The sequence below is a fragment of the Chiloscyllium plagiosum genome, chromosome 15, assembly GCF_004010195.1.
Source record: "Chiloscyllium plagiosum isolate BGI_BamShark_2017 chromosome 15, ASM401019v2, whole genome shotgun sequence".
NCBI lineage: Eukaryota > Metazoa > Chordata > Chondrichthyes > Orectolobiformes > Hemiscylliidae > Chiloscyllium > Chiloscyllium plagiosum.
Window position 1 is genome coordinate 56,741,200 of NC_057724.1, and position 11,094 is coordinate 56,752,293.

At 41.5% G+C, this 11,094-nt stretch overlaps 1 protein-coding gene across 4 annotated transcripts in view; it reads left to right on the forward strand.

The window, feature by feature from the left end:
• Positions 1–11,094, forward strand: part of LOC122557343 (calpain-5-like) — a 158,666-nt gene that overhangs the window by 127,464 nt on the left and 20,108 nt on the right. For all 4 annotated transcript variants that reach the window (XM_043704950.1, XM_043704953.1, XM_043704951.1 and 1 more), the window contains one exon: positions 10,355–10,476. In XM_043704950.1, coding sequence (XP_043560885.1) covers positions 10,355–10,476 — 122 coding nt within the window. The remainder of the gene's footprint in view (positions 1–10,354; positions 10,477–11,094) is intronic.

Consider the following 11,094-nt stretch of genomic DNA (forward strand, 5'->3'; position numbering starts at 1 on the left):
GCTGCTCTGTGCTTAGCTCATTTGAATTAATTTTGCCTAGCTGTCTGAGCTTGCCTACTCTGTCTCAGTATAAAACTCATCCTATAGGTCATTCTGATATAGCGTGGGTTTCGTCAACCAAATTGGCTATAATGCATTTGCCAAGTTGTGGACGTAGTTTGGATAACACAAAATTTCTACTGAACGGGTGTAGAGATTTTCTTTAGCGATCTTCTACAGCCCAAATTTCTATTGTGTGAGGTTGCAAAAGAACTCAATTGTCATGTTTTAGCAGAATGACCATTTTACCCTATCAAACTCCAGCTACTCAAGAAGTCTCTCACCAACTCAATTAATAACTTATCAATTCCTCAGAATTTCACATAGTTATCAATTAAAACTGCAGCATTGGAAAAGCTAATCAAGTGAATTTGGATTGTAAAGTTAATATATTGAGAACAACGTGCTATCAACACTATCCCCACAGTTTCCTGTTGTCTGCAAATTCATAAGTCCTCAATTCCAATGCTGATTCTTATCATTTCTCACTAATAGACCATCAAGAATATTTCACTAACATCTCTTTAACCTCTATTATGTACAACAATGGTATATACAATAGCATTTTAAAATATCTGTGAATTTTGAGGGCTGACTTTCAATGCTGTGCACTATAGTTGTTTCAGTCCCACATCTGCTTCACAGATCCAGTGATTTAGGTACTGTCCCTGAGTCCAATGAACAAATTCACAGCAAACTCCAAGTGGGATCTGTTTTACAAAATGTAGAATTAGCTTATTTCACCAGTCAGTGTTGAATGCAGTATTCATTTGTTTCACTTATTTGCGTAAATCTAGGAAACATAGAAACATCCAAGACAGGAGTAGGCCATTCAACCCCATGACTGATCATTGAGCACAGTACCCTAATCCCACTCTTCACCATATCCCTTCATCCCTTTCACCCCAGGAACGATATCTACCTCCTACTTGAAAACACAATGTTTTGGCCTCAACCACTTTCTGTGGTAGTGAATTTCACAGGCCTACCACTCTCTAGGTGAAGAAATTTCTCTTCATCTTAGTCCAGGAAAGTTTAACTCTTATCATTAAACCATAACCCCTTTTTCTGGACTCCCCCAACCATTGGGAACATCCTTCCTGCATTTAACCTGTCTAGTCCTCTTAGAATCTTAGAGATTTCTATGGGTTCCCCCTCTTTCTTCCTAACTCCAGTTAATACAATCCTAACCAACTCCATCTCTACTCATAGGTCAGTCCTGCCATCCTAGGATTTAATTTGGTGAACCTTCATTTTACTCCCTCTATAACAAAATACATTCTTCCTCAGTAAGGAGATCAAAACTGCACACAATGTTCCATATGTGGCCTCACTAATGCCTGTATTAGACACCTTTGTTCTTTCATTCGAATACTCTCTTCATGAAGGCCAACATGCAGTTTACCTTCTTTACTGTCTGCTGCACTTGCATGTTTACATTCAACAAGGACGCCCACATCTCATTTTACAGTTCTCTCTCAATTTATGGCCATTCAAATAATAATCTGCCTTCCCATTTTTGCTGCCAAAGTGGATAACCTCATATTTATCCACATTAATACTGCATTTGCCCATTCTCTCAGCCTGTCCAAATCATACTGCAACATTTCTGCATCCTCCTCACAGCTCACCCTTCCACCCAGCCTTTTGCAAATTTTGAGATATTGTATTTAGCTCCCTCATCTAAATCTCTAATATACTGTGAATAGCTGGTGTCCTAGTCCCAATCCCTGTGACACACTAGTCACTGCCTGCCAATCAGAAAAAGACCTATTTATTCCTACTCTTTCTTTCCTGTCTACTGACCAGTTTTCTATCCAACTCAACTCCAAATCTCATGCACTTTAACCTCTAACATTAATTCCTTAGCATAGAATCCCTACAGTGTTAAATCCACACTGACCCTTTGAAAAGCATCCCACCATGATCCTCCCCTTTCCATGTAACCCTGGGCTCATCTCTTTAGCCTGCACATCTCTAGAGACTATGAACAATTTAGCATGGCCAATCCACCTAACCTGCTCATCTTTGGATTGTCGGAGGAAATCAGGGGACCCAAAGGAAACCCACACAGACACCGGGAGAATGTGCAAACTTCACACACAGGCACCCGAAGTTGGAATCAAACCTGGGTCCCTGGTGCTGTGAGGCTGCAGTGCTAAACATTGAGCTACTGAGCCACCATGCCACCCCAAGTGGAAAATTTCTTACGTGGAACTTTGTCAAAAGCCTCCTGAAAGCCCAAATAAACCAAATCTACTGGCTCCGCTAATCAATCCTACTAGGCAAAAGTGAGGACTGCAAATGCTGGAAACCAGAGTTTAGATCAGAATGGTGCTGAAAAAGCACAGCAGGTCAGACAGCATCCGAGAAGCAGGAAAATCAAAGTTTCGGGCAAAATCCCTAGGCTCTAATCAATCCTACTAGTTACATCACTCACCATTTTACTTTTGTAAATCCATGCTGACTGTGTCTGATTCTACCACTGTTGCTATAAAATCCTTGATAACGGACTCTAGCATCTCCTATATTAACAATACCAGACTCACTGCTCTATGATTCCCTGTTTTCTCTCAACGTCTCTTTTAATTAATGGGGTTACATAAACTACCCTCCAATCTGTAGGAACTTCCAAGAATCTTGGCAGAGGACCACCAATCCCTCGACACCGACACCTTATTGCATGATTTCATTGCAAACCTAAAACCTAGCTTTAAACATTGAGAAGCCATGCACGATTAAGGTATGCTTATGAGCAGATTAATAGGTCACTACATGTCTAAATAGGTTTATTTAAAAACTCTTCAATATTACATGTTGGCTGTAGAATTAAGGATCAAAGTTCAGATTAGTACAATTGTCAAGAACATGTATAAATTGTGAAAATACTCTCAATTGCGTCAATGGATGATACTGCATTTGCTGCTACCTCTTTTTTTTTCCTGTTTTAACACTGAATTAATACTATAACACTCTGGAACCAGATGGTTAATTAGATATCTACACAGAAAATAATTGCTGAATCTATTGAAGTCATTACTTCCAGAAGAGATATTAAACAAATTGTACTGTTTTATTTGTTATTTGCTTTCTTTCATTATTTCATAAATGTTTCTAAGAATAGAGAAATTCTTGACTTGGGTCTTTACATCTACCTTTAACAAAGCAGCTGCTCTTTGCATTTAATTGCAACACTGTTGCCTTGTACTGTGGTAAAAGTTTAGGTATTTGGGAAATGGTTATAAATTATTGCCTAAACGCTTAATTAAATCTCATCCCTAGTTACTAAAATAACTGAATATTATTCATGATTTTTCGGATGTACTTGACCAATGACTAGACTGTATGATGTGGAGGAACTGCTGTTGGACTGGGATGGACAAAGTTAAAAATCACACAACACCGGGTTATAATCCAACAGATTTATTTGGAAGTAAAAGCTTTTGGAATGTTTATTTGGCAACTATCCGTTGAAGGAGCAAAAGCTAGTCCTTCCAAATAAACCTATTGGACTATAACCTGGTGTTGTGTGATTTTAAACTAGATTGTATGAGGCTGCAGGACACACACTTTCATGCTGGTGGTGTTGGTAATAGTTTTGAATTGAGCACAATGGCTCCACCAGCAGGCGCTGAGCAGTACTGCAGACATGTGCTCTGGGAATTTAACACGAAGTTCAAGCATCTCACAACAATCAATTTCCTTTAAAGTGACATACTTTTGACATCTGAATAATATGAAAATTGATAGTTGTATTTTAATGTAATGTTACAATGAATGAAACTGTACTCTTAGAATCATAGAATGGTGCCACGCGCGAGGCCATTTGATCCATTGAGATTACGCCAGCTCTTTCAAAGAACAATCCAGTGAGTCCCACTCCACAGTACTTTGCTCATATCTCTACATTTCTTTTATTCCTTACAATATTTATCCAGTTCACCTTTGACAACTATACTACTAATGATTTTTTAAAATGTGGGTGTCACTGACATTGCTCATATCTGTTGCCTGTCCTTATTGTCCTTGAACTGAGTGATTTTCTTGGTTATTTCAGAGGGCAGTTAAAAATCCATTGCTGTGGGTTTGGAGTCACATGTAGGCCCAGATCAGATCAGAACAGCAGATTTCCTCTCCCAATAGGCAATAATGAACCTTTTTTTAAACAATATTGTTTACAATTATAGCTTTTAATTCCAGATTTTATTCAAGTTGAATTTCATCATCTATCATGGTGAGATTCGAACCCATGTTCCCAAGGAAACTCAAACATATAAATAGAAAGTGGGCTACACAACCAGTGCTTCATTCAGAGGCTCACTGAAGATGTTATGGCTCTATGACTCAATGTTACCTGGTATGGCAATGAAACGTCTGAAAATGAACCTTCCAGCTCAGTGAGCAAACCTACATCCAGAATATTTGTCTGCTTCTCCTTCAATGGATTGCATGGAATAAGTATGCTAAGGTTGTTGCAATCTTGTCAAAAAGTATCTGATTCTTTTCACACAAATCAGGAACATTGCAAACTTCAGCCTCAAATTTCTTTTTCTTCTGATTTATTTCCTCTTATTAATCTCCTACTAATTTTCTAAATCATAGTAAACACAGCAAGGTTTGTCAATAAAGCTTTACTAATACTGACAAGATGCAGGGAATTCTCTAAAGTTTGTTTTGTTTATCTCTTTTGATTTTGTTGTTTTTAAAAAATGCATAATAACATTCCTTTTTATGTTATTCATCTCAACAACCACTATTTATTCGCGCTTTCTTCCCTCCTCCTATATCTCAATTCTGAAAGGTCACTGGACGCAAAGCATTAAATCTAATTTCTCTCTACAAATACTGCCAGACCAGCTGACTTTTTCCAGCAATTTCAGTTTTTGTTTCCTATTTTCTTTTGAACTGTTTATCTAAGCATTTAATATTTCTTTAGAAATCATTCATTAACAATGCACTATTTGAGAAATGGGTAATTGGAAAGTTTACACTTCATAGTAAGAATTTGCCATAGGTGGAATTTTCTGAGGCAGTTCTATTGAAGCAATGATCTGTACTATAAATATGAATAGTCTAAGTTGACTCAGTTAGTTGGTGCTCATCATAAGACAGTGATAGATTTACAGTAGTCATAAACTAATTTCCCCTTGGCGAAGCTTCGCATAAGCAGAACAATGAGATAAAAGTGACTTTAATAACATTATTGTCCCCTGGAGATCAACCAAGTTAAAATGATGGTCTGTTTTCATTGACATTCTTGGAGTAGTATCTACTGACCTATTAATATCCTGAGCGCTATGTCATTCCACTGCTGCAGTGCATGAATTTAAGATTGCAGAATGCTTAATCCTCAAAATGGTGTTGCGTGATGCTGTCATGGTGCCAAATGACAGCTACAAGAAGTTAGGTAGGCTCATAGCAAAACTCTATTTACTCTTCTATAATATTTCAATTGTGCCGATAGGAATAAATGCTCACAAACACATATACTCATACTCATTTGACCTCTGAACTGTCAGAGGAGTTACTCCACTAATCTATAATTGAGATTGCGGCCCTGATTTCAGTTCCTTGTTTGAGTATCTGAACTCTGTAAACCTGACTTCTAAAAATGGCCACACGCACATCCTATCTTCAGGCTGGTTTGGAGTTGGTTAGGTGACTTGCGAAGACCCAAGAGAGATGCCCATTGCAGAGTCAGGATGAGTGGAAATTCAGCATCAGGGTACCAGCACTATGTCCTCTGTTGAAAATAAAGATTAACACATATACACTTCCATGTCCAATAACTGCCAACCCATGCCCCATACTCACTAAAACTCCTTAACATCCTGTATCCCTGAACCCCCCTCTGGCCCTTTATCACCCCTATATCAACTTAATACAACTCATGAAGTGCAGTGCTGGAAAAGTACAGCTGGTCGGGCAGCATCTGAGGAGCAGGAGAGTCGTGTTTCAAGCATAAGCTCTTCATCAGGAAAGTAGGGGAGGCCCAAGGGGACTCAGAGAAAAATGAGAGGGGGTGAGGCTGGGGGAAAGTTGCTGGGAATGCGATAGGTAGGTAAAGGTGGGGGTGATGGTGGTAGGTCAGAGCAGCGGGTGGAGTGGATAGGTGGGAAAGAAGTTGGACAGATAGGAGAGTTCAAGAAGGTGGTGCTGAGTTGGAGGGTTAGATCTGGGATAGGGTGGTGGATGGGAGATGAGGAAATTTGCGAAATCAACATTGATCCCATGTGGTTGGAGGGTCCCAAGACAGAAGATGAGGCGTTCTTCCTCGAGGTGTCAGGTGGCTAGACTCTGGTGGTGGAGGAGGCCGAGGGCTTGCATGTCCTTAGTAGAGTGGGAGGGGGAGTTGAAGTGTTTGGCCACAGGGTAATGGGATATTCTCTGAAAAGTTCTCTGAAATGTTCTGCCAGTTGGCATCCTGTCTCCCCAATGTAGAGGAGACCACATTGGGAGCAACAGACACAGTAGTAGACATGTGTGGAAGTGCAGGAAACTCTCTGCTGGATGTGGAAGGATCCTTTGAGGCCTTGGGTGGAGTTGAGTGGGGAGGTGTGGGCACAGGTCTTCTACTTCCTGTGTTGGCAAGGGAAGGTGCTGGAGTGGAGGGTGAGTTAGTGTGGTGTATGGACCCATCGAGGGAGTCATGGAGGGAATGGTCACCGCAGAACACAGAGGCAGGGAGGGAAATATATTTCTGGTGGTGGGGTCTGTTTGAAAGTGGTGGAAATGACAGAGGATGATGCGTTGTTTCCAGAGGTTGGTGGGGTGGAAGGTGAGGACCCAGGGGGTCTGTCCTAGTTGCAATTGGAGGGGCGGGGTTCAAGGGCGGAAGTATGGGAAGTGGAGGAGATGTGCTGGAGGACATTGTTGACCACATGGGAGGGGAAATTGTGGTCCTTGAAGGTGGCCAAATATAACTCATGTCAATCCATGTCCCCCACCAATCATCTTTTGCCCTTTTACCTACCATGCGTTCTCCATTAATTTAAACCACTGTAGACCTCAGGACCTATGCACAGATGGGTAAAAATAAAATTTGTCTAGATAAAGTATTTTGCAGACTTTGTTATATTGAGAATAACATACACTCATAAAAAAAGCACATTTACAATATTCAAATTCCATCACTTCAATGAAGCTGGATTTCTTATAAATTCACAGGCCCAAGAACTCAAAGCCACTTGTATCTGTAAATCAAACTGTAAAATGCAAGGCATCCCACTAATGGAGGAGAAAGTGAGGTCTGCAGATGCTGGAGATCAGAGCTGAAAATGTGTTGCTGGAAAAGCGCAGCAGGTCAGGCAGCATCCAGGGAACAGGAGAATCGACATTTCGGGCATAAGCCCTTCCTGAAGAAGGGCTTATGCCCGAAACGTCGATTCTCCTGTTCCCTGGATGCTGCCTGACTTGCTGCGCTTTTCCAGCAACACATTTTCATCCCACTAATGGAACCTTGTGAAATCAGTCATGCTGCATTATAGGGCTCCAGCCCGAAACATCGATTCTCTTGCTCCTTGGATGCTGCCTGACCTCCTGCGCTTTTCCAGCAACACACTCTCAACTCTGATCTCCAGCATCTGCAGTCTTCACTGTCTTCTCTTTATCAACAGACAGAGTGAAGTAGAAAGCTATTTTTTTTAACATTTCAGAATATTTGTCAAAGATTTAAAGACTGGAGGTTTCAAATGTCTTTAAAACTTTGGCATGACCATATTGACAGGTTCCTCTTGACAGTCTTGACTGGAACATAGAACAAAGAACATTACAGAGCAGTACAGGCCCTTTGGGACCTCGATGGTTTCACAGGTCAGTGCAACAATCTAAAACCCATCCAACCTACACTATTCCATTATGTTTATCCAGTGACTATTTAAATGCCCTTAATGTTGGTGAGTCTACTCCTGTTACAGGCAGGGCATTCCACACTCTTACTACTTGAGTAAAGAACCTTCGTCTGACATCGGGCCTATATCTATCACCCCTCAATTTAAAGCCATGTCCTCTCATGCTAGCCATCACTATCTGATGAAACGGGCTCTCACTATCCTTTAGACCGTCCTAACTGTTGATTGACAGCTCCAATGAGTTTATGTACTTTTTACTACTCTAGCCCAGTCTGCACATTTTGGATTTGAGTCACTTACCTCACTAAGATCACACAGGGGTTTATGATTTAGATGGCAGGCTGCCTCTGCAAATCACATGTGTGGATCCAGAACCAGTTCCATTCCCATTCCCACAAAAAAAAAATGGTAAGTGCTGGGACTTGTAATTTCAGGTCACTTCTGCCATTTTCACCCAGGGCTGGCTCTCTATTCTAGTGAAAATCTGGGCCTGTCTTTAACTAGACAGGGTAGCAAACTTATGGCTGGATTTTCCAATCTTAAAATAAGATGGAACAGAGGCAGGATGCAGGTTGGCTAAAGTAGTGAGGCAGAAGTAGTTCCTGCATTACCAAAAAAAAATAAATTTTAAATGTTCTGTAAAAGAAGCAAAGGTAATGTCAGAAAAAGCTTTTGCAGATAATGAGTATTGAATGCACTGCCTGGAAATGTGGTGGATGCAGGTTCATTTGAAAGGGTATTGGATAATTGTTTGGATAGAGTTGACGTACAGAGATAAACCAGGAGATTGGAACTAGGGAATAGAACTAATGAAAGCATAATAGGCTGAGTGCCCTCCTTCTAGGCTGTAACAATCCTGTGATTCTGAGGTCAAAGAAGTATAATGTTGTCAGGTTAGACTGCATGTGGGTGTCCCACCCCCATTCCTAATGATGCTCAGGATGGGGAGTGGATGAGAACGTGAATGCCCCATCTATGTCAATTGGGTGTGTCCAGGTCAAGAGAGAGCTCATGAACAACTTGCCTGCTGATGTCCTAAGATTTCCATGGGACTAGACAGCTGTTCGCAGTTCCATGAAGCTGACCAGCTCCAGTAGCAATGCAACTTTAATAACCAACCATTCCTTATCTCATCCAGGGTCCCAGTTCTCCATTTTGATGATGAGAATCTTAATTAGATTGGATTAGATTACTTACAGTGTGGAAACAGGCCCTTCAGCCCAACAAGTCCACACCGACCCTCCGAAGGGAAACCCACCCAGACCCATTCTCCTAACACAATGGGCAATTTAGCATGGCCAATTTACCTAACCTGCATATCTTTGGACTGTGGGAGGAAACCGGAGCACCCGCATGAAACCCACGCAGACACTGGGAGAATGTGCAAACTCCACACAGACAGTTGCCTGAGACGGGAATTGATCCCGAGTCCCTGACGCTGTGAGGCAGCATTGCTAACCACTGTGCCACCGTGCTGCCCAATCTTCTTGCTTTTTAAGACCATGGGTTGCAATAGGTGCTGATATGAGACTGTACATAGCCTTCTTCCATGCTGTGCCATCCCCTTGTCACCAATCTAGCTGCAGGATCATTAAAACCCTGATTGCATGAAAATCCTTTCCCCAGCAGCAGTGACCGCTTGGTTTGTGACCCTTTCTAGCACTCCACCATACTGTAACACACAATTTCTCTCATTTAACACTTGAACATTTCCTACTTTTTTAAAGAAAAGTAACTTTCACTGAATCTGTAACATTCACAGCTCTTTACAACTAAGATGGCTACATTTTATTTCTTCAATGCCTCCATATATTTAAATATTAAAACAGTTATAGTCATAGAGTAATAGAGATGTACAGCATGGAAACAGACCCTTCGGTCCAACCTGTCTATGCCGACCAGATATCCTAACCCAATCTAGCAGTGTTAATTCAGTGAATGATAATCTGGGCCAAAGTTGTGGAACTTGTTTATACTAATTTAAAAAGTACTTAGCGAGTTTTTGAGAAGATTTGTAGCTCAGGTTGAGGTTCTGGGTGTAAGTTTGCTCGCTTGTTTTCAGACGTTTTGTCACCATACTAGGTACAATATCAGTGAGCCTCTGGTGAAGCATTGGTGTTCGTGACCCGATTTTCTATTTGTGTTCAGGTTTTCTTGGGTTGGTGATGTCATTTCCTTTGGTGATGTAAACGTACTTATTTTAGTTGAAGCTCTATGTTCTGTGTTAGGACATCTCATTTGCTAAAATCTCAGTGAATTGGGCCCACCCTCTTGTGATTTGAGTCTTAGCTAACTGAATTAACAAAATAGATTACGCTATACAGTCGGTCTATCATCAGTTACTGAAGAGCTTGAAGATAACCTTGGACAAGTAACTCAAGAACACTATCGTGAAAAATGTCAACGTACTCAACTGTGAATGTTACTGACAACACTTTCTGTTCTGTCCTAACTTTTAACCCTAGGGAGCTGACCCTTGACAAACCAGAAGTGACATGTTGGAACATTATTATTCGTTATCCACGGATTGTTACAAAGGTCCACCTTCACAGTGCGACAGATCTGCCAAAACAAAATTCCTCTGGAGGTATGTCCAGTGAGTTTCATCCTTGTGTAAATGTAACTTGGCATAATCTTGAAGATCTTGGATCCATAGATTGACTCTACATTTCTAGCAATACTTAACAATGTCAGGCCAGCAAATTGGTGAACAAGGATGGTCCGCAGCACAAAAATGCTTATAAATTTGGTAATAAAATATCCGCCACAAATTCACCTGCACCCATATCCGCCACAAATTCACCTGCACCTCCACACACATTATCTATTGCATCCGCTGCACCCGATGTGGCCTCCTCTATATTGGGGAGCCAGGCTGCCTACTTGCGGAACGGTTCAGAGAACACCTCTGGGACACCCGGACCAACCAACCCGACCACCCCGTGGCTCAACACTTCAACTCCCCCTCCCACTCCACCAAGGACATGCAGGTCCTTCGACTCCTCCATCGCCACACCATAGCAACACGACGGTTGGAGGAAGAGCGCCTCATCTTCCGCCTAGGAACCCTCCAACCACAAGGGATGAACTCAGATTTCTCCAGTTTCCTCATTTCCCCTCCCCCCACCTTGTCTCAGTCAAAACTCTCGAACTCAGCACCGCCTTCCTAACCTGCAATCTTCTTCCTGACCTCTCCGCCCCCACC